At 70.1% G+C, this 20,446-nt stretch overlaps 2 protein-coding genes across 6 annotated transcripts; both read right to left on the reverse strand.

Moving 5' to 3' along the window:
- Window positions 1-686: 686 nt before the first annotated feature.
- Window positions 687-8,071, reverse strand: ANKRD13D (ankyrin repeat domain 13D). 4 transcript variants are annotated; one of them, XM_076343723.1, is made up of 15 exons: window positions 8,008-8,071; window positions 5,924-6,059; window positions 5,694-5,818; window positions 5,295-5,340; window positions 5,065-5,208; window positions 4,511-4,700; window positions 4,224-4,290; window positions 4,066-4,147; window positions 3,485-3,546; window positions 3,249-3,379; window positions 2,341-2,498; window positions 2,113-2,259; window positions 1,542-1,705; window positions 1,341-1,420; window positions 687-995 (listed from the first exon to the last, which is right to left on the reverse strand). In XM_076343723.1, the coding sequence occupies exons 2-15, from the start codon at window positions 6,042-6,044 to the stop codon at window positions 755-757; spliced, it is 1,758 nt and encodes a 585-aa protein (XP_076199838.1). In that variant the 5' UTR covers window positions 6,045-6,059; window positions 8,008-8,071; the 3' UTR covers window positions 687-754. The 4 variants fall into 4 exon arrangements, with proteins under 4 accessions (XP_076199838.1, XP_076199837.1, XP_076199839.1 ...); XM_076343722.1 differs by lacking the exon at window positions 8,008-8,071 and adding an exon at window positions 7,176-7,320; XM_076343724.1 differs by lacking the exon at window positions 8,008-8,071 and adding an exon at window positions 6,451-6,518.
- Window positions 8,072-8,482: 411 nt separating this feature from the next.
- GRK2 (G protein-coupled receptor kinase 2) lies at window positions 8,483-19,231 on the reverse strand. 2 transcript variants are annotated; one of them, XM_076343721.1, is made up of 21 exons: window positions 18,974-19,231; window positions 17,316-17,392; window positions 16,506-16,579; window positions 16,045-16,146; window positions 15,664-15,738; window positions 15,088-15,149; window positions 14,724-14,775; window positions 14,270-14,361; window positions 13,774-13,873; window positions 13,562-13,640; window positions 13,285-13,415; window positions 12,715-12,809; window positions 12,520-12,627; window positions 12,375-12,441; window positions 11,374-11,474; window positions 11,169-11,235; window positions 10,991-11,086; window positions 10,738-10,900; window positions 10,491-10,627; window positions 10,107-10,217; window positions 8,483-9,656 (listed from the first exon to the last, which is right to left on the reverse strand). In XM_076343721.1, exons 1-21 carry the CDS (start codon window positions 19,084-19,086, stop codon window positions 9,495-9,497), a joined length of 2,064 nt encoding a protein of 687 aa, XP_076199836.1. In that variant the 5' UTR covers window positions 19,087-19,231; the 3' UTR covers window positions 8,483-9,494. The 2 variants fall into 2 exon arrangements, with proteins under 2 accessions (XP_076199836.1, XP_076199835.1); XM_076343720.1 differs by having other exon boundaries at window positions 10,107-10,220.
- Between the last annotated feature and the right edge of the window lie 1,215 nt (window positions 19,232-20,446).

Genomic DNA, 20,446 nt, shown 5'->3' on the forward strand with positions numbered 1-20,446 from the left:
TCAGTGCCACCCATGTGCTTGCTGGCTCCGCCCCTTCACCTGGGCCCCACCCTTCCTGCAGGCTCCACCCCTTTCCCCAGGCTCCTCCCCCCAAGGCCATCTCACCCATCGCCCTGCCAGGCACAGTCTGCACGCATCCGTGTATATATATATATATGTATATGTATATGTATATACATCTGGGGCCCCCCGGCCCCCCCCACTGCCACCGAGGGATGAGGCCTGGGGGTCCCTGCCTGGCCCCGCAGCCCCCAAAGGTGGGGTGCCTTTAAACAGGGGTCAGCCGCGTCCCACGGGGACCCCCGGGTCCATCCTGCCCCCCGCGGGGTCAATGTCCGACAGCGAAGAGGAGGGGGGTCCCTAGGGTGGGGGTCCTGGGGACAGAGGTGTCCCTGGGGTGGGGGTCCCCAGATCAGGGTCCCTGGGCTGAGCTTCGAGCCTGGCGGGAGGGGATCCCTGGATCGGGGGTCCTGGGGGTAGGAGGATCCCTGGATCAATTCCCCCCGTGCGGGGGCTGTGCCCACATCAGGGGGGTCCCCGGCACGGGGGTGCCACCCCGGCACCGGCTGGTCCCCAGGCAGGGCTGTGCCTGAGTTGGGGTGTCCCGGTGCGGGACGGTGCCCACGCCGGGCTGTCCCTGTGCGAGGCCGTGCCTGGCGGTCCCCGTGCGAGGCGGTGCCGGCGGGGCGTCCCTGTCCCTGTGTGGGGTGTCCCCGCGGGGGACGTCCCTGTCCCCGGGCGGAGCACCCCGGTGCTACTTGTCGGTGAGGGAGAGGCGCAGGATGCGCTGGAGCTCCTCGTCTTCCTCGCGCTGACGCCGCTCCCGCTCCTCCTGCTCCCGCTCCGAGAGCGCCATGGCCAGCCGCAGCTGCTCCGCAAAGCTGCCGTAGCCGGGGGGCACCGGGGGGCTGCCACCACCCGCCCCGGGGGGGCTCCCGGCTGCCGGGGGGTCGGCGCTGGGGCCCGCCTGCAGCAGCATGCTCTCCTGCAGGGCCCTGCGGGGAGAGGCGCTGTGGCCACGCCCCCTCGCGGAGGCCACGCCCACCGTGCTCCACCCACACCCCACCCCAGGTGGCCACGCCCACTTCACAGCGCCACCCTGGGCCATAGAGCCACGTCCCTCTCCACATGCCCTGCCCATCTGCTAGCCACACCCACACCTGCAGTTAGCCCCGCCCATTACAGCCACACCCTCCGGGGAGCAGGAAGCCCCTCCCTATAGCGCCCCACCCCTCTGCCCCACCCTGACACCTTTAAGGCCCCGCCCTACTGCCTTGGCCCCGCCCCAGGTGGGGTGGGCGGGGCAGGCTCATGCCCCGCCCCTGTGGGCGGCGCCTCACCGCTCCAGCTGGAGGTCCTCGTCGTAGGGGGGCGGGTCGGCGCCCGGGCGGGTGTTGGTCAGCGCCTCCCAGATGGTCACCTGCGGGGGTGGGGCGGGGCTGAGGGGCGGGGCCTGCGCCGAGGGGGCGGGGACAAGGCAGGGGCGGGGCCTGGCCCACAGTGGGGGTGGGGTCAGCCGGGGCGAGGGGGCGCGGTCCCACCTGGTCGGTCTCGGTGCCGGCGTCGAGCAGGCTCTGCTGGATGGCGAACTGCAGCAGGTCGTCGTCCTCGTCCCGCAGGGGCTCGCTGCGCCCCGCGCCCAGCACCGTGTACCCCGCCGGCACCTCGAACACCCCCGCCTCCACCTCGCACGGGAAGGGCCAGCCTGCCGCACCGCCCGCCCGTGGGGCGCCGTGAGCACCCCACGGCGTCCCACGGCACCCCACGGCGTCCCACACCCGCGGCACCCCCTGCAACCACGGGTACCCTCTGCCACCGAGCACCCCACAGCACCCCGCACCCCCGGCCACGCCACCCTGTGTCCAACGGAGGGTCCACGGGCCCTGACACCCCCCTGGCCCTGGCACCCCGCAGCACCCGTCACACCATGCCCACGGGCAGCCTGGTGGTACCCAGCACCCCCAGCCCAGGGATCCCCCCCCCCCAGTGCCCAGCGCCCTGCACCCGCACACACCAGCCCTGGGATGACCCCTACCCCCTGGAGACCCCCATCCCACAGCAGCCCCCCAGCCACAAGTACCCCCAGGGCCCCCCTGCCTCCCCCAGCCTCACCTCTGGGGCCAGGGGGCTGGGTGCTGGGGAGCTGGGTGCTGGGGGGGTGGGCGGGGGCGCACACCCGCACGGAGCCCAGCGGCTGGTCGCACCCGCAGAGGTTGCTGAAGGTGATGCGGGCGTTGAGCACGTGGAAGAGGGGGATCTCTGGGGGTACAGGGGTCAGTGGCCCCGCCCCGGGATGGACCCCTGCCCCGCCCTACCCCGCCCCACCGGCCCCGCCCTCACCGATCTTGACGGGGAAGCCGGGAGGAAGCTTGAGGGTGATGAAGTCGCGCAGCTTGGCGAAGTGGGCATTGGAGATGGCCATGAGGTCGATGATGGGCGTCACCTGCTCCGCCAGTGACAGCGGGTGCTGCTCGCACAGCCACAGCGTCGCCTTGAACCTGCCCGGGCACCGGCGTGGGCACGGGCACCCCACCAGTGCCACGTCCCCTGGGGCCCCGTCACCATCCCTGTGGGTCCTGACACCCAGTGCCACGTCCCCTGGGGCCCCGTCACCACCCCCGTGGGTCCTGACACCCAGTGCCATGTCCCCAGGCCTGTGTCACCACTCCCCATGGGTGCCCCGCCACCCTTGGTGCCACATCCCAGGGACCGGGTTACCACCCCCGTGGGTCCTGACACCCAGTGCCATGTCCCCTGGGGCCCCGTCACCACCCCCGTGGGTCCTGACACCCAGTGCCATGTCCCCAGGCCTGTGTCACCACTCCTCACAGGTGCCCTGCCACCCTTGGTGCCACATCCCAGGGACTGGGTCACCACTCCCGTGGGTCCTGACACCCAGTGCCACGTCCTCTGGGACCCCATCACCACTCCCGTGGGTTCTGACACCCAGTGCCACATCCCCTGGGGCCCCGTCACCACCCCCGTGGGTCCTGACACCCAGTGCCACGTCTCCAGGCCTGTGTCACCACTCCCCATGGGTGCCCCGCCACCCTTGGTGCCACATCCCAGGGACCGGGTCACCACCCCCGTGGGTCCCTTACACCCCCGGTGCCACATCCCGGGGGGCCGTGTCACCACTCCCAGGAGTCCTGCCACCCCCAAGTGCCATGTCACCGCCCTGCATCGGCTCCCCGCCATCCCGGTGCCCGCGTCCCTGGGGCGCTGCCACCCCGGGGCGGCGGCCTCACCTCTGCACCTTGCTGGACATCTCGATGGGGCGCCCGATGTTGCGGGTCTCCAGGTCGAAGTGGGGGTCAAAGTACTCCTCGGGGGTGATGGCGGTGGGGTTGGTGGGGCTGGCAGCCTGCAGCACGGGTGCCTGCGGCAGCACCGGCACCGCTCAGCCCTGCCCCCGGCCCCCCCCCCCCGGCACCTGGGGGTGCGCCCCAGCCCCCCGGGGGGACCCCCCGCCCCGGCCACTCACCCCGTTGTGGGTGCCGTGCTGCTGCGCGATGCCCAGGAAGGAGTGGAAGGGGGTCTTGGAGCCTGGCCGGGGAGAGAGGGGAGGTGCAGGGGTGCAGCGCGGGCAGGGGGCACGGCACCCCCATGTCTGCCCAGGCTGTCACAGGTCATACCCCGCACGGGGTCCCACGCCTGACGGGTGACACCCCGCACCCACGGTGTCCCACACCTGATGGGTCACACCCCACATGCTGTCCCACACCTGACGGGTCACACCCGGCACCCATGGTGTCCCACGCCTGACAGGTCACACCCAGCACCCACAGTGTCCCACGTCTGACAGGTCACACTCAGCACCCACAGTGTCCCACGCCTGATGGGTCACACCCAGCACCCACGGTGTCCCATGCCTGACGGGTCACACCCCACACGCTGTCCTACGCCTGACACGGTCACACCCGGCACCCAGTGTGGCAACCCATCGCCTGACACGTCTCCCACCCAGGAAGGGTGTGGACCTTGCACTAGGGGGCGGGCCTTGCACCAGGAGGGGGCCTGTCCCCACTGCGGGCGGGCTCCCTGCTTGGCCGACGGGGCTGTCACCTTTGCTGCGTGACTTGTCCTGGTCGGAGAGGTGCTCCGTCCTCGTCTTGGTGACCAGCTCCACGTTGCTGGCGCTGTACACCTGCCGGGGGACAGGATCAGCCCCGCCGGGCACCAGGGGGGTGTCCGTCCCCCCCCCATCCCCCTGCCATGCCCACCTTGGCCTCGTAGCCGCTGACCACCTCCATCTTCTCCGAGCGCCAGCCCCAGATCCCTGACTTGTTCCTGGGGAGGCGGAAGGTGTGAGCCCCCCGCGGGGGGGGACTCCTCGCACGCCGCTCGCCCTCTTGCACAAGCGTTTCCTTCCCTTTCGCACGCGGTTCCCCAGTGCGAGCCCTGGCACGGCCCCTTCCCGGTTGGTGCTGCCCCCCCATCGCCGTGCCAGGGTCCGCCACATGCCCCCCCCCCCCTCGCCTCCCAGCACCCTCCCGGGGTGGCAGCCCACCGCTCGAAGGCGATGTTCCTGGTGTCGAGGTGCGTGGAGACGATGGGGGACGTCAGCCGCCCGGCCACGTGCTCCTCCGAGGGCTGCATGGCCGCCAGCAGCAGGTCGGGCTCGTGCAGGGCCAGGGCCAGCGTCTCCGTGTAGACCACCTGCTTGTCATGGTCCACCTCCATCACCACTGCCCCCTCGTCTGCGCACGGGGACATGGGTCAGCGCCCGCCGCGGCCACCCCGGCACCCGCATCTGCCCCGGGGCTGGGTCAGTGCCTGGCACCCCGTGGCACCCCGACACCCCTGAGCCTGGGGATCACTGCATCTCAGGGGTATCTGGGGGTCTTGGGGGTCCCGGTAGGGAATTGGGGGTCCCTGCAGGGGACTGAGGTCCCTGGTATGTGTGGGGGCTGAGGTGGTCCCCAGCGCTGCTGGAAGGGGGAACTGGGGTCCCTATAGGGGATGTGGGGTCCTTACGGGGGAGTACTTATAGCGCACGGGGTCTGGGGGGATCCCCAGGGTCACTGGAGGGTCCCGGGGTGTCCCGCGGGAGCTGGAGCTGACCTTCTCCCTTGAAGATGTAGCTGCGGCGGCCACGCTGCCACGTCATGTGCTCGAAGCCCAGCAGCGTGGTATCAACCCGCAGGCTCTCGCCCCGCTTCCAGACGCGGTAGACGTCGCTGGGGCACACCTTGGAGACCAGCGGCACTGCGGGCACGCGCGCCCCGTCAGCGGCATGGCGGGAGGGGGGGGGGGGGCACCCCTCCGGCCCCTGGCCCCGCAGACCCGCTCACCCCAGCTGGTGAATTCCCACTTCATCTCCACGTAGAAGTCGGATGCCTGGAAGAGATGAGAGAGGGTCAGGGAGCAGCCGGGGGACACGGCAGGTTGGAAGAGTGGGGCGTCCCTGCTGGGATCATTGGGGAGATAGGGGGTCTTGGGGGCAGGGATGGGGGTCCCTACTGGGGTCCTGGGCAGGGATCAGAGGGACCTGGGAGAGCAGGATCTTGGCTGGGGGCCTGGCAGGGAAGGATAAGCAGGGGGTCCCCGTGGAAAGAGTCGGGTTGTGGAGGAGACGGGGGTCCTAGGGAGACTTGGGGGGGTCCAGGGGCTCCCCTCTGCCCCCCCTGGCCCCCAGCCTGGTGGGACCTCAGTGGTGGGGGGGTGCCCACCCGCCTGGGGCAGGGTCGTACCCGGCGCAGTTTGCTGAGCAGCTCGGGGATGCCGGCGAGCCGCCGCGTCGCCCGCTGGTAGTCACGGTACTGGAGCACCAGCTGCACCATCTCGGGGTCCCCCGTGCTCACCGCCTCCTGCAGCACTGGGGCACGGGGCACCGTCAGCCAGGCACCGCCAGCGCCCGCGCCCCGTGATGGTGCCCCCATGTCGGTGGCACCGGCGGCGGAGGGCCCCCGTGCCCGCGTACCCGTCCAGCCGTTGGCGTTCTCCCGGCCCACGTTGGCGTTGTGCCGCAGCAGCACCCGCACCGACTCCAGGTGGCCCAGGGACACGGCCAGCTCCAGCGGGGTCCGGCCGCGGGGGTCCATCAGCTCCACATCGTGCTGCACGGACGGGCAGGGTCACCGCCGCCGGCCTGGGGTGCCCCAGGCACCCCGCACCCCCCTGTCCCACCACAGCCCCGGGCCCTGCCCTGGCACCCCAGTGCTGGTCCCCAGCCCCCCAGCCCCTGATCCCTGTCCCCTCATCCTGCTCCGGTCCTTGATCCCCCTGCGCCAGTTCCCGGCCCCCCAGGCTCCCAGGGTGCCCATGCCCAGTGCCCCCCATGCTCCCATCCCCGCATCCCCCATGCTCTCAGTGCCCCCAGTATCCCAGTTCCCCTCTATCTCCACTGCTCCCAGTCCCTTATGATCCCAGTACCCCTGTCCCAGCGCCACCAGTCCCCCGCAGTGCTCCCAGCGCCCTCAATTTCCCAGTCCCCACTTCTCCCAGTACCTCAGAGCCCCCAGTCTCCCTGTTCCTCCAGCGCTCCTATCCCAGTGCCCGCAGTACCCCATTCCCAGCGCTCCCAGTTGCTTCCAGCCCCCTTGTGCTAGTCTCCTAGTATCCCAGTATCCTTAGTCCTCCCAGTGCCCCGAGCCTCCCCCAGTGCTCCCAGTCCCACCCAGCGCTCCCAGTCCCCTGTGCCCCCAGCCTCCCCCAGTGCTCCCAGTCCCCCCCAGTGCTCCTGGTCCCCCTCAGTGCTCCCGGTCCCCTGTGCCCCCAGCCTCCCCCAGTGCTCCCAGTCCCACCCAGCGCTCCCAGTCCCCTGTGCCCCCAGCCTCCCCCAGTGCTCCCAGTCCCCCCCCAGTGCTCCTGGTCCCCCTCAGTGCTCCCGGTCCCCTGTGCCCCCAGTACCCCCCAGTGCTCCTGGTCCCCCCCAGCGCTCCTGGTCCCCTGTCCCCGAGCCCCGGGTCTCCCGTTCTCCCGCCCGCCCCCCCCCCCCCCCCCCCGGCTCCCGGTGCCCCCGCTGCCCTCACATCCCAGTCCCCCACCCCGCAGCTCCCAGTGCCCGGGTCCCCGCTGCTCCCCACTCCACACCCCCCACCCACACCCCCCCCCCGCCTCCCGCTGCTGCGCCGGCTGCCCGCGGCGCCCGCTGCCCGGCGGTGGGTGGGGGCTCTCGGTGCCGGTGCCCCCGCCGCGCCGCTGCCGGTGCCGCTGCCGGTGGCGGCGCCCACCGTGCCGGAGCGCAGGGCGCTGTCCAGCGCCTGGTGCCGGTTGTGCCAGACGAGGCGGTGCAGCGGGAAGGTGTCGGCGGGCCGGGCCATCCCGCCACCATGTCCCCGGGGCCGCGCCGGGCAGCGCGCGGGCGGACGGGCCGCAGCGCCGGGCCTGCCCGCAATGGCTGCGCGCGGGGGCGGCGGCGGCGGCGGCGGCGGCGCAGCGCGGCGGCGCGGGGCGGGGCCGGCACCGGGCACGGCTGCCGGGGCACCGGCACCCGGAACCGGCACCCGGGCACGGCGGGACGCCGGCCCCCGCGGCAATCCCGCGCCCGGCACCGGAGATGAGATGTACCGGCGGCCCCGAGCACCGGGTCTGCTCCCCGCCGGGGTTGCCCCCGGGACCGCCCCCGCCCGGCCCGCTCCGCGCCGGTGACCCGTTATCCCGCACTGCCCCGGTACCGGGCGCTGCCCCCTCCCCGGCACCTCCTCCTGGGTACCCCGCGGGTCTGCGGTGCCCCGGGACTCCCTCTCCCTTTCACGCCGTGCTCCCCAGCCCCGCAGTAGGTACCCGGTGCCCGGGACCTCCCTGCGCCCTGCGACCGGGCCCGGGCTTGCCCCCATCCCATCCCATCCCATCCCATCCCATCCCATCCCATCCCCGCCCCTCCCCTCCCCTCCCCTTCTCCGGCCCCAGCCCCGTGCAGCACCGGCACTCCCGGGGGATCCAGGGGGTGTGGGGGGGTGGGGGCTGCGGGGCCCGGACCCCCGCGCTGGGGCTGCCTCCACCCGCCCTGAGCAGGGGCTGTTTGTTTTGCTCCCTCCCGCGACCGCGGCACAAGCCTCTCACCGGGCACCGGAGAATCCCCCGGGGCTCCGGCCCCGCCGCTCCCCAGCCCCGGGCCCAGCCGGGCGGCAGGAACGCCGGAACGCCGGTCGGGCGCGCCTCGCCCCGGACGTGCCGCCCGCGCAGGCCGCGGGCAGAGGAGGGGGGGGTGGGTGCTGCCCGCCCAGCAAGGGGACAGCCGAGGTCACCCACGGGGACAGCTCGGCGACGGGGACCCGACTCCCCGCTCCCCCCCCCCCCGCCCCCAGCACCCAACCGCTGAGCCGGGACCCCCCATCCCGCAGGGCACGGGGACAACTCTCACCCGCCCCCCCCCCCCCCCCCCCGGTACGTCCCCAAAGGGCCAGCGTGGCCGTGGGAGGACACGCAGGCAGCCCCCCTGCCCACATCACCAGAGGCGACAGGGAGCTGGGGCACGGTGCCCCTTAGCGGGTACGGGGACATCTCTGCCACCCTGCAACGAGGTGGAGCTCGACGGTGTTTTTCCAGATTTTTATTATAAAAACTTTTTTTTCTCCTTTTTTTTTTTTGTTTTTTTTTTCCTCCACATTCTCACGTCTCTGCTCATTAAAATCTCATTCACCGACGGCCCTGGCCCTGCCCGGTGCCACCCCCTGCCCGCCCCAGCCCCTGGAGCAGACCGACCGGAGACCAATATTTACAGATGCTGCCAGGGACTGGGGCAGGCAGGGGGTGGGGGCCCTGGGGGACACCCTGCCCCGGCGCCCACCGGCCGGGGACCGGGGCCAGCGTCACACGAGGCTGATTTGGGGGGGGTGGGGGGTCCCCACCTGCTCCCTCCTCCTCGGCCACCCCATGCTCCGCAGCCGGGCACTGCCGCCCCACAGCTCGGGGGGGGGAGGCAGGGGACGGGGGGGGTGCCCCCTTTGCCCAGGGGGGATGGCAGGAGGGGCAGGGGCACAGCCGGGGGGGCGCAGGGGACCCATGGCACAGTATTTACAGGGGGTCCCGCTGGGCGCACACACATTCACACACACACACACACGCACACTAACGACTTGGCACCCACACGACGGGCACAGCCGAGCCGGGGCACGCCGGCTCGCAGGGAGGTGGGCAAAGGCTACAGGTGAAACGAGCTGGCCGGTTCCCTGCCTGGCCGGAGCTGGGCACCCACCTGCCCCATTTGGCACACACAGCGGTGAGGAAGCGGGCGGGCACGGAAAGGGGGCGCGGGGGCTGCCTTCATCTTAGCCGGAGAGTTCGTAGAGGATTGGGAGGGGACGCCGGGGCGAGGTGCCGAGCCGCGCCACCTGCCCAGCGTCAGCTCCGTGCCGGAGGCTGGGCTGGGATGGCGACGTCGCAGCCGTGCCCGCTCTGCGCCCGGCGGGTGAGGCCGGCACTGGGCGTCCTCCAACGCCTGGCCCGGGGACGACAAAAAGGAGCGGGGGCACGCGGGAACCCAACCCAATAAATTAGAGGCGGGGTGGGAAGGGGGGAGGAGGGCGCGCGGGCGCGGCGGCGCAGGGTCAGAGCCCGTTGGCGGAGCGCTGGATGAACGGCACTTTGCTGAGCTCCACCACGGGCGAGCGGGGCTTGTTCTGCATGCGCGGCACCCGCTGCAGCAGCTGCTGGGCCTGGCGCTGGGCGTCCCGCAGCTCCTTCCGCCACTGCACCAGCTCGGGGTCGCTCTGTGCAGGGCAGGGCAGGGGTCAGGCCGGGGCTCCCTGGGGTGCCAGGGCAGGGTACAGGGTGGTCTGGGGCTCCCCGGGGTGCCAGGGCTCTGGGGTTGCCCCAAGCTTTCTGTAGTCGTGCCCCGTGACGGCTCGGAGGGCTAGTCACGTGCAGGGCTAGTGGCCAGCAAAGAGGTGGCCAGCAGCTGGCAGGAGGAGGTGGTTAGTGGCCAGGAGGCGATGGCTAGTGATGGCCTAGAGGCGGCTAGCACCCAGCAGAGGGGATGGCTAGCAGCTAGCAGGAGGTGGCTAGCACCCAGCAAAGTTTGGTTAGTGCCCAGCGGGAGCAACTGGCACCCAGAGGAGATGGCCAGTGAGGGGCAGGAGGTGGCTAGCGCCTGGCAGGGGTGGCCAGTGACCCCAAGGGGATGGCAACCAGCCCCAGCGGGTGACCCGGGGCACACTCACATCGCACTGCAGCACGAACTGCTTGCCGCCGCGGATGCGGAGCAGGATGCACTTGCGCTCCTTCACCTGCGTCTCCTCCACCGAGTCGATCTCCTCCATGGTGAGCAGGGACTGCTGGGGGGACAGGCTCAGCCCAGCCCTTGCCCCCAGACCTCCGTGTCCTCACCAAGGTCCCCTCACGCCCCCGGCACGTGCCCCCACACCCCTCACAGTGCCACGCCTGCTTGTGCGCATCCTTCACCCCATGCGCCCCCCCTCACACCTCCTTGTGCCCCCCATGCCCAGCACACCCTGGTGTCTGCCAGAGTGGAGGCGTGTCCCGCCGAGCACCGTGCTCGCCCCGCACCGCCCTGTGTCCCCCTCCTTGCCCCGCGCCCGCCTTACCGGCGACTCGCCCTCCCCGCGCCACTCGAGGCGGTTGGGGAAGAGGTAGAAGTAGCGGCGCTGCCACTGCGTCAGGAAGGGGTTGCCCAGCTTGGCCATGTACCCGTGCATGATGCAGTCCTTGCCCATGGCGTACTCTGTGCCCGCCGCGCCGGGGAGAGGCAGGGTCAGCCCAGGGCACGGCCAGGGGGCCGGGCAGAGCTGGGGGGCTGTCGGGTGAAGCCGGGGGGCACCCGGCCCCACTCACCCTCCTCGTGGCCCAGCTGCTTGTTCTTGGCCTTCTTGCGGGCCTCCAGCTTGTCGGTGTCGGCGTTGACGGCTTCGAAGACGGTCTCCGTCACCTCCTGCTGCCACCGCTCCGAGATGGTGAGTGGGAAGTTGCGGTAGAGCTCCTGGTCGCTCTCCAGCAGCTGGCGGGCAGGGAGGCAGGCAGGCGTCACCGGGTTAGGGGCTGCCTGCCACCTCAGCCCCACCACGCTCAGCCCCTCCGCCCCCGGTACCTTGATGCCCTTCGTGTCCTCCTCATCGAAGGAGCCGATGTCGAAGGCGTCGGCTGCGTTCACCTCACCGCGGGGTGGGATCAGGGGCGGCGGGTACTGCAGGCAGGAAAGGGGTTTTAGAGGGGTGGCTGCCCATTCCCCCGTACCCCTTCCCGTGCCCGGGCGTCGTGCCCCTCACCTTCTGCAGGAAAACCATCTGCCAGTCCAGGCCCTTGAAGAAGGGCTCCTCCTTCACCTCCTGAGCCCTGGGGAGCGAGAGGGGGTGAGCGCTGCAGGCTCCCGGCTGCAACCCTGGGGCCGGGGTGCTGCACCAGCACACCCTCCTTCCCTGCCTGCCTTCCGCCCCGGCCCCGGGCACCGCCCCGGCGCCCGCCGTGACTCACCCGCGCCCCATGCAGCCCAGCCGCCGGTTGACGTCTCGCTGCAGCAGCCCCTCGAGCAGGGAGCGCAGCTCGGGGGAGAAGGAGTCCGGCAGCTCGATGGCCTGCGGCAGAGGGCACGGTCACTCACGCTGTGAGCACACAAGCACCAAGGCACACGTGTGCACGGGGACAGGGATGCACACAGGTACGCACACGTGTGCACAGACACACACAGACCTGCACGTGCACAGGGTACACACTGACACAGGGAGGTGCGCGCGCGCACGGACATGCACACGCGTACATGTGCCTGTGCACCAGAGCGCACGCACCAATGCATGCACATGCAGGCACACACACGTGCAATGTGCATGTGCACACCCAGTCCTGTGCAAGCACGTACACACGGACGTGCGCACGCACACACCAGGCACACAAGCGCATGGCGGCTCACACGTGTAAACGCCACACAGACGTGTGCATGGACAGCACACAGACACTGCAAACACCCCTGTGTGCAACCTACCCCCCCCACGTGGGCGTGAACACAACCCCGCCCACGTGCAGACACCCACTTGCACACATGCACATGTCATTCTGCACACGCATGTAGAGATGGGCGTGAACACACACTCTGGGAACTGCACACTTTCAGGGACCAGCTGTCCTGGTCATCAGGAGCCCTCAGACCCAGTGGGCGCTCCCCAAACCCAGAGGGCACCCCCAGGTCCCATAGGCACCCCCAACCCTGCAGGAACCCCCCAGACTCCATGGGCACCCTTGGGACCCCGCGGGCATCCTGAGACCTCGGGGGACACTCGCAGACTCCACCGGCGCTTCCCAGTCCCACGGACACCCCCAAATCCCACAGAGCACCCCCTCCCATGCCCCGGGTGCCCCCCCCCGGGTCTCTGCCGGCACGTGGCGGGGGGGCACAGCAGCACAGGGGTGCTCGCGCCCTGCCCACGCCTGCCTCGGCCCTCCCTGGCACACAGGGCAAAGGCCGGGGTGCCCCAACTCACCATGGTGAGGGTCATACGGTCGATCTCGTGCTTGTCCTTCGTCTTGTGCTGCCGGAATGGGCTGTGCCTGCGGCCGCGAGGGAAGAGGGGAACTCAGTGGTGCCCACATGCGCCCGCTGGTGCCCACCCGCGCCTGCACACTCACCCCCGGAGCAGCTTGAAGAGCATGCAGCCCAGCGAGAACCAGTCGGCGCTGCTGTCGTACGCCACTCCTTTCTGCAGCACCTCCGGAGCCATGTACCCATGGGTGCCCCTGCGGGGACAAAGAGCAGGGTCAGGGGCCGTGCCAGGCGGGCGGGCAGGGCAGGGCAGGGCAGGGCAGGGGCACGGGCACACTCACACACTGGCATGGGGCTTCTTCTTGGAGAAGTCGCAGGCCAGGCCCAGGTCTGAGATGCGGACGTGCCCAAACTCGTCCAGGAGGATGTTTGCTGGCTGCCAAGACACCGTGCCACCCCTGAGCCCAAGCGCTGCCCGTGGGCACAGAGCGGGGGGGGGGGCAGGCAGCGAGGCTGGGGGTGCCCACATGGGTCAGGCTGGGGTGCTCTGTGGGATTTGGGGGTGTCCGTGGGACCGGGAAGCGCCGGTGGAGTCTGCGAGTGTCCCCCGAGGTCTCAGGATGCCCGTGGGGTCCCAAGGGTGCCCATGGAGTCTGGGGGGTTCCTGCAGGGTCGGGGGTGCCCATGGGACCTGGGGGTGCCCTCTGGGTTTGGGGAGCGCCCACTGGGTCTGAGGGCTCCTGCAGAGTCTGTGGGTGCCTGTGATACTTGTGGGTGCCCCCAGGGTCCTGGGGGGGTTTCTACAGGGCCCGGGGATGCCAATGGGGCCTCTAGACACCTGCGGGGTCCAAGGGTGCCCGTGGGGGTGTGGGTGCCCAAGGTGTCTGTGGGGTGCCTGTGGGGTTGGTCACCTTGAGGTCGCGGTACACCACGAAGCGGCTGTGCATGTGCTCCAGGCCCAGGATGATCTCAGCCGCGTAGAACCGCATCTCCGCCTCCGAGAAGACGCCGTGCTGGGACAGGTGATAATGCAGGTCTCCCCCTGCGGCGACAGGGACCGGTTGTCTCGCTGGCACTGCCCTCCGCGCCCCGGGGACGGTGCGGGGCTTCGAGCCCGTGGCTCAGGCCAGCCGTGGCCCTGGGGCCAGGGATCAGCCACGGGGTCCCTCGGGGCCAGCGACCTCTCACCGTTCATGAGGTCGAGGATGAAGCTGAGCTTGTCGGGTGTGTGGAAGGCGTATGACATGCACACGATGAATGGGCAGTCCTGGCAGGAGAGACGGGGTCATGCAGTGCCGTCGGTGCCCCGCAAACACCCTCCCTCACCGTCCCTCTCCCCTCGCCTGTGCCACAGCCTGAGACCGGGGTGCCAGCCCTGCCCGGTGCCTGCGTTCCCTCACCCCGGTGCTGACGAGGGACAGCATGATACGCTCGTTGAGGGCCAGGGTCTCGCCCTGCTTCATCTTGATGCGTTTCTTGTCCAAACACTTCATGGCGTACCTGGGGGCAGGCAAACAGTCCCTGCAGGGCCCTGCTGCTGCCCACGGCCTCGGTGCCAAAGCCCGCCTCTGCCCGTGGCCACGTCCCTCCAGTGCCACCGCCATGTCGCCACGGCCCTGCCCTGCCCACGGCCCCACCAACCGCAGCCACGCCATCGCGTCCCTCCACTGCCAGCACCCATGGCCACATCACCGCATCCAGCTACTACCCACGGCCGTGATGTCCCTGTATCCCCCCCCGAGACCTGTAGCCATGGCAATACTTCTGCAACCCCCTAACATCTGTCGTCATGGCAACACCACTGCAGATGCCCTTGGGACCACCACCACAGCCCCAGCACCCCCCCCATCGCAGGCGGATCCCTCTGGTCCCCCGCGACGGCGCATCCCCCATTACATTTTGCCCGTATCCGCTTTCCGGCAGCCGTAGACCTCCCCGAAACCGCCGCGGCCGATGATTCGGTGAACACTGAAGTCGTTCATGGTGAGCTGGAGGGGGCGAGAAAGAGGCGGGGGTGAGCCTGAACACCTGAGTCCCACCTGAGCCCTGCACCAAGAGCTGCGTGTGTCCGTGGTGGTGGTGGGGTCCCACACCCTGCCTCAGTTTCCCCAGGTGAGGGACACGGAGGCTGCTCCACATGTCCCCGTGAACGTGTGTGGGAGAGCCACCTGTGAGCGAGTGAAAGCCTGGGGGTTGTGCGAGGGTGCCCCTGCGGGGTGCTCATCCGATGGTACCCGTGCCGGGCCTAGTGAGCCCCGGGGCAGCAGCCTTGTCACTGCGCCCACGTCCCCCTCCCTGGAAGTGCCCAGAGGTGCCCGGGGTGGCCTGAGGTGCAGGGGTCCCTGCTCACATGGATGTTCAGCTCCACGTTCTTCCACTGGCAGAACCGCGTGAACTTGTCACTGCAATGAAGCACAGAGAGGGCAAGAGTGGAGCCCCTGGAGAAACCCCCTCCACGACCCATCTCGGGGCAGAAGGACCCCTTGGACTTGTCTGGAGACAGGCAGCACGCCCCCCGGGACCCCTGTCTGGGAACAGAGAGACCCCGGGCCAGACCTGGGGATGAGAAGAGTCCCCTGAGTCCCTGGTCTGGGGACAGACACACCTGGAGCTCCTATCCAAGAAGGGACCCCTGGCCCCTCTCTGGGCCGGGAGACCCTGGTGCCCAGTGGGATGGGACACCCCGATCCACGTGGGACTTTCCCCCGTCTCACCTCTCGATGAATTTCTGGAAGATGCCCCCACGCAGGTTCTGGCAGATCTCCTCAATGTAGGGCTGGGGGGACACAGGGCTCAGCGCTGGGTCCCCAGTGCCACCCAGGTCACCCGTACCCCTCAGGTCCCATCGCTACCTGAGGTCTCCTCCACCCTTGGGATTTCACATACCCCCACTGCCACGCTGCCACTGCCAGGCCCCTGGGGATGCTTCTGCCACCCAGGGTCACCTGAGTCTCTGGGGACCTGAACATCACCACCCCCGGGGACCCTGCTGTCACCTCTACATCCAGGGTCCCAATCATCACCCTCTGAGGAGCCCCCCTGTTACCTCCAGCCCCCAGTCTCCTGACTACCACCCCATGCAGACCACCAGCAATCCCCCTCACTCCCAACCTGCTGGGGACCCCCTCACCACCCCTTGGGGTCCCCATACCTTCTGGGGACAACCCTCCCCGCCTAGGAGCCCCTGTCGCCACCAGCCCCCAGCACCCTCTCACCAGCCCCCCATAAGGATTAACCCTCCGAGTACCAGAGGTGGCAGGGACCCCCTCTCTGTCCCGGGTGATGCCCACCTGGAAGAGGTCTGGGGGCACCTGCTTCTTGCTCAGGCGGCTCTGGACATGCTCCGTGGCACTCCTGGAGAAGGGCTGTGAGGCAAGAGGGGACCGTGTCACCCTGGGCAGAAGGGACAGGGGCACAGGGGCAAGGCAGCCCCACAGGGGCCAGGCAGGGCTGCACAAGTTGGGGAACTCGCGGAGGAACCCCCATCCATAGGGCTGGGTCTGTGGCTCCCAGAACAGTCAGTGGTGGTTTTGGAGTTCCCTCTGAAGACACTGGGTACCAGGCCCCCTGGGCACACTGGATACATCCCTCCCACCCGCTCTGGGGACCCCACCTCGGTACCTCAACCCTACTGTAGTACCGGCACAGCGCCTGCACAGCACGGTACTCACGTGGGAGCAGGCCAGCAGCTCCTTCATGATGTAATGGTCGAAGATGTGGCGGCTCCGGGTGGTTCGCTCCTCCTCCGAGTCCAGCTTCTCGTACTTCTTGATCTGGCAAGGGCACAGCTCCCGTGGCACAGGGGCACACCGCCCCCAGGCCCGCGCTGCCACGGGGCACAGCCCTCACCCCACACCGGGCAGGTGCAGCCCAGGGCTGGACAGCCCCCAGAACCTGGTACGCCGGGAACCACGGCTCCAGCCCCTCTGGGTACCATGTCCCGCAAGCACCCAACGGTTATCACGTCCCCTGGGTACCCAGAGCATCACCTCCTGGCCCCCTGGGCACCGTCTCCCTTGGGTACTCTGCATGCTCTTGGTACCACGCCTGTGGGCCCTGTAGGTACCAAATCCCACCCCCAACCCTCCTAATGGCCACGGGGGTCCATCCAGATGGGTGCCCCCCATCTCACCTCCTCATAAAACTCCATCAGGGGTTTGGCCTCCTCTGCCTGGTTAAATGCGAAGTCCCGGAAGAGCAGGTACCCTGGCAGGGACAGAGCCATGGCTCTGTGAGAGGTGCCTGCCCCAGAGCGGCGGCGTGTGCCCCATAGCCCAGGCCAAGCGGCACAGGGACGTCCCCTGGGCCTGCCTGTCCCCACAGCCACCCCCATGCCAGGCTCGGGGAAGGGGAAGTGCCAAGCTGGGGACTGGCCAGGGTCTGGCAGGGCAATGCAGTGAGGCAAGGACACCGGCTGGCACAGGGAGGAGCAGTGCAGTGCTACGGGGCACTACGGGGCAGGGGTTCGGTGGGGTAGCAAGGAGGTTGGTGCAGTGGGGGGAGCAATGGGGCAGGGGCACAGGCGGGCACCACGGAGCAGGCTGCCGTGGGGCGGACGTGCCCGGAAACCGCCAGAGCCGGCGGGAGGAAGTGAGGCGCGCTTCCTGCCCCGGAGGGTTAGCGCTGGGGGAAGTGACGGGGTGGGGGACGCAGGGCGGGGAACGTGGGGTGGGGGACGCGGCGTGGGGGGTTGTGTCACGCAGCCCCCAGGCACCTCTGCCCAGCCCGGCCCCACAGCCCCCTCGCTTCCCCCAGGCCATGCCAGGGGCAGAGGGGAACGGCCACGGCCACTACCGCTGTCACGGCTGCCACCAATCCAGCCCCCCAGCCCACCCGCGCTTGCCCAGGCACACGATGAGCATCCCTGCGTTTGTGGGCGCTCATCCACGTGCCCTCCCCTGTGGCCCCCATGGCCCCAGCAGCCCCCGTGTCCCCAGCTCACCGATCTTCTGTGCGAAGATCTTGTCGAACGTCACCTCTCCCCGGTCCTCCAGGTACTTCTGCATGACGCTGCGGATGCTGGGGAGACACCGGAGGGGCTCAGCGCCCCGCCTCCCCCATACCCCCCGGCAGCCCTCTGCTCCCGACACCCCCAGTGCCCCCCATGCCTGCCCCTCCTCTACCCCCTGCCCCTCCTGTGTCCCTGTGGCCACCCCAAGCCCCGCTGGCGTGCGCGTCCTCCCATCTTGTGTGTGCCCCCCCCCCGCCGAGTGTGACACGTTGCTGGGCCCCGGTAAGGGTCAGGCACAGGGTGCCCCACGCGCCGGGGTCCAAGGGAGGTTGGGGAGGAGGGAACCCCCAAAAAAGCCTCCCTGGTGCCTGGCAGCTGAGGCGCAGGAGGGCAGTGGGGTCTGGCAGTGGGAGTGTGGACTGGGGCCGCACGCCTGGGTCCCCTCGGGCCCCTGGGGAGGAGCAGAGCAGCGTGTGGCCATGTGTGCAGGGCTGCGTGTGTGCCGGGAGCGTGGGGGCCAGGCGGTGTGCGCTGGGCCACGCTGTGGGTGTTGTGTCAGGCTGCTGCGCACATCCGGCTGTGCGGGGCGCCTGTGCGCTGTGCTGTCCACCACCTGTACCCCGCGCAGGACATGCTGTGCTGCTGCGTGCCACGCCGCGCTCCGTGCGGCGTGCCGCGCCATGCTCGCTGTGCTGTGCAGGTCCGGCCGTGCGTGCGCGTGCCCTGGGCTGCACACGGGGCTGGCGCGGGCCGGGCGTGCAAAGGGAAGTTGTGAAGGGGATTGCGTGGGCAGGAGGGGGTGCGCGCATGAGAGCGACACAGGCGTAGGGGCGGCGCGCGCGGCGGGGAGCACCACAACTCTGTGCGCGTGCACGCGCGCGGGTGTGTGCGTGTGTGCACGCGCGTGTGCGCACAGGGCGGCCAGAGGTCCTGCGTGCGCCAGCTGAGCCCCTGTGTGCGTGCGCTGGGGTACGCTGTGTGCGCACGTGCAAGCACAGACGCGTGTGCAAGGACAGACGCGTGTGCACGCAGCCCCCCCCAGCACTCTGAGCGTGTGTACACGCGTGTGCGCACGCGCACACGAGCTGCACGCTCGCCGGGGAGGCGGCATGGCTGCAAGGAGGGCGCGGGTGCGCCTGGCAAGGGGAGGTGCGGCGCGCCGGGATGGCGCGTGGGTGTGCACGGGGGTGGGGGTGGGGGGCACGCACGGCTGGGTGCGCCGGTGCACCGGGGAAGGGCGTGTGTCCGTGTGGCTGTGGGTGCGCCGGGCCGGGTGCGTGTGCCCGTGAGTGTGCCCGGGCAGGTGCGCGCGGGCCGGGTGCCTGCGCGCGCCTGCGTACACGCGTGTACGGGGGGTGCGCGCGCCCGGGAGAGGCGGGTGCGCGCACCGCGCCGGGGGAAGGCGAGCGGGAGGGGTGCGCCCGGGAGGCCGGGGCGGCGGGACCGGGGCGGCGGTGGCCCTGCCCCTATCCGGTCCTGCCCGGCCGCGGGAGCCGGGACCGGGCCGCGACCGGGGGCAGGGCCCGCGCTGCGCTGGGACGGGGTGGGGGGAAGCGGAGCGGGGCAGGGCCGGGGCGGGGGGACGCAGGGCCGGGCGGGCGGGCGGGCGGAGGGACGGACGGCCGCGGGCGGCGGCGGCGGGGCCTCACCTGGGCTCGGGCAGGAGGATCCTCTTGCTGGCGCGGGCGGCGGGCGCGGCGCGGCTCTTCTCCATGGCCATCAGGTAGCTCACGTCCGCCAGCACCGCCTCCAGGTCCGCCATCTTGCGCCGCGGCGCCGGCCCCGCCGGCCCCACCGCCCACCGCCGCCGGACCGGACCCGGACGGACCCGGAACCGGAACCGGGACCCGGAACCGGAACCGGGGCGGACCCGGAATGGACCCGTGACGGACCCGGCCCGGCCCGGCGCGGGGAGGCCCAGGCGGCGGCGCGGCCTCAGCGGCGGGGGGCCATGGCGGGCGGGGCGGCCTGAGGGGAGCGCGTGTCCGTGCGCGTGCCCGCGCGCGTGTCCGTGACAGGCGGCGCTGCCGCCCCGGGCCGGAGCGGGGGCGGGGCCGGAGCGGGGGGGGCGGGGCCCGGGGCCGCCCTTCCCGCCGCCCCGCCCACCCGGGCGTGGCCGTGACGCCAGCGGGCGCGTGTGTGTGTGTGGCACCGTGTGTGTGTGTGTGACACCAGGTGTGTGTGACACCGTGTGTGTGTGGCACCGGGTGTGTGTGTGACACCAGGTGTGTGTGACACCGTGTGTGTGTGGCACCGGGTGTGTGTGTGTGACACCAGGTGTGTGTGTGTGACACCAGGTGTGTGTGACACTGTGTGTGTGTGGCACCGGGTGTGTGTGTGTGACACCAGGTGTGTGTGACACTGTGTGTGTGTGGCACCGGGTGTGTGTGTGACACCAGGTGTGTGTGTGTGACACCAGGTGTGTGTGACACCGGGTGTGTGTGTGACACCAGGTGTGTGTGACGCTGTGTGTGTGGCACCGGGTGTGTGTGTGTGACACCAGGTGTGTGTGACACTGTGTGTGGCACCGGGTGTGTGTGACACTGTGGGTTTGTAACACCATGTGTGTGACAGCATGGGTGTGTGACAATGCGTGTGTGTGACACCATGGGTGTGTAACACCATGGGTGTGTGTGACACCGTGTGTGTGACACCGTGTATGAGACAGCATGGGTGTGTGTGACACCATGGGTGTGTGACACTCTGTGTGTGTGACACTGTGGGTGTGTGACACCATGGGTGTGTGTGACACTCTGTGTGTGACACTCTGTGTGTGTGAGACACTGTGTGTGTGTGACACTCTGTGTGTGACACTGTGTGTGTGTGAGACACTGGGTGTGACACTGTGTGTGTGACACTGTGCATGTTTGTGGCACTGTGGGGGTGTGACACTGGCTGTGACACCATGGGTGTGACACTGTGCGTGTGACCAAGCAGGTGTGACAGTGCACGTGACGCCACGTGTGGCACTCCACGCTGTGCGCGTGAGACACCGGGTGTGACCGTGTATGACGGCATGTGTGGCACCGCGCAGCACCACGCATGTCTGTCTGCGTGCACGCGCGCGTGGCAGCGGGTGTGACAGGGCACGCGGGTGATGCTGTCTGACACCATCAATGGTG

This window comes from Aptenodytes patagonicus, chromosome 7, assembly GCF_965638725.1.
Source record: "Aptenodytes patagonicus chromosome 7, bAptPat1.pri.cur, whole genome shotgun sequence".
Classification (NCBI taxonomy): domain Eukaryota; kingdom Metazoa; phylum Chordata; class Aves; order Sphenisciformes; family Spheniscidae; genus Aptenodytes; species Aptenodytes patagonicus.

Excerpts from the sequence above, each read along its gene's own strand:
- ANKRD13D (XM_076343722.1), bottom strand. The coding sequence starts at position 7,265 with ATGGCCCGGCCCGCCGACACCTTCCCGCTGCACCGCCTCGTCTGGCAC. Across the intron at positions 6,060-7,175 it reads GCGCCCTGCGCTCCGGCACG|CACGATGTGGAGCTGATGGA; the intron begins GTGGGCGCCGCC and ends CCGTCCGTGCAG. Across the intron at positions 5,209-5,294 it reads GTGGGAATTCACCAGCTGGG|TGCCGCTGGTCTCCAAGGTG; the intron begins GTGAGCGGGTCT and ends GCGTGCCCGCAG.
- GRK2 (XM_076343720.1), bottom strand. The coding sequence starts at position 19,086 with ATGGCGGACCTGGAGGCGGTGCTGGCGGACGTGAGCTACCTGATGGCC. Across the intron at positions 15,150-15,663 it reads TGCCCCCAGACCTCTTCCAG|CCCTACATTGAGGAGATCTG; the intron begins GTGGGCATCACC and ends GTGTCCCCCCAG. Across the intron at positions 14,362-14,723 it reads ACGTGGAGCTGAACATCCAT|CTCACCATGAACGACTTCAG; the intron begins GTGAGCAGGGAC and ends CGCCCCCTCCAG.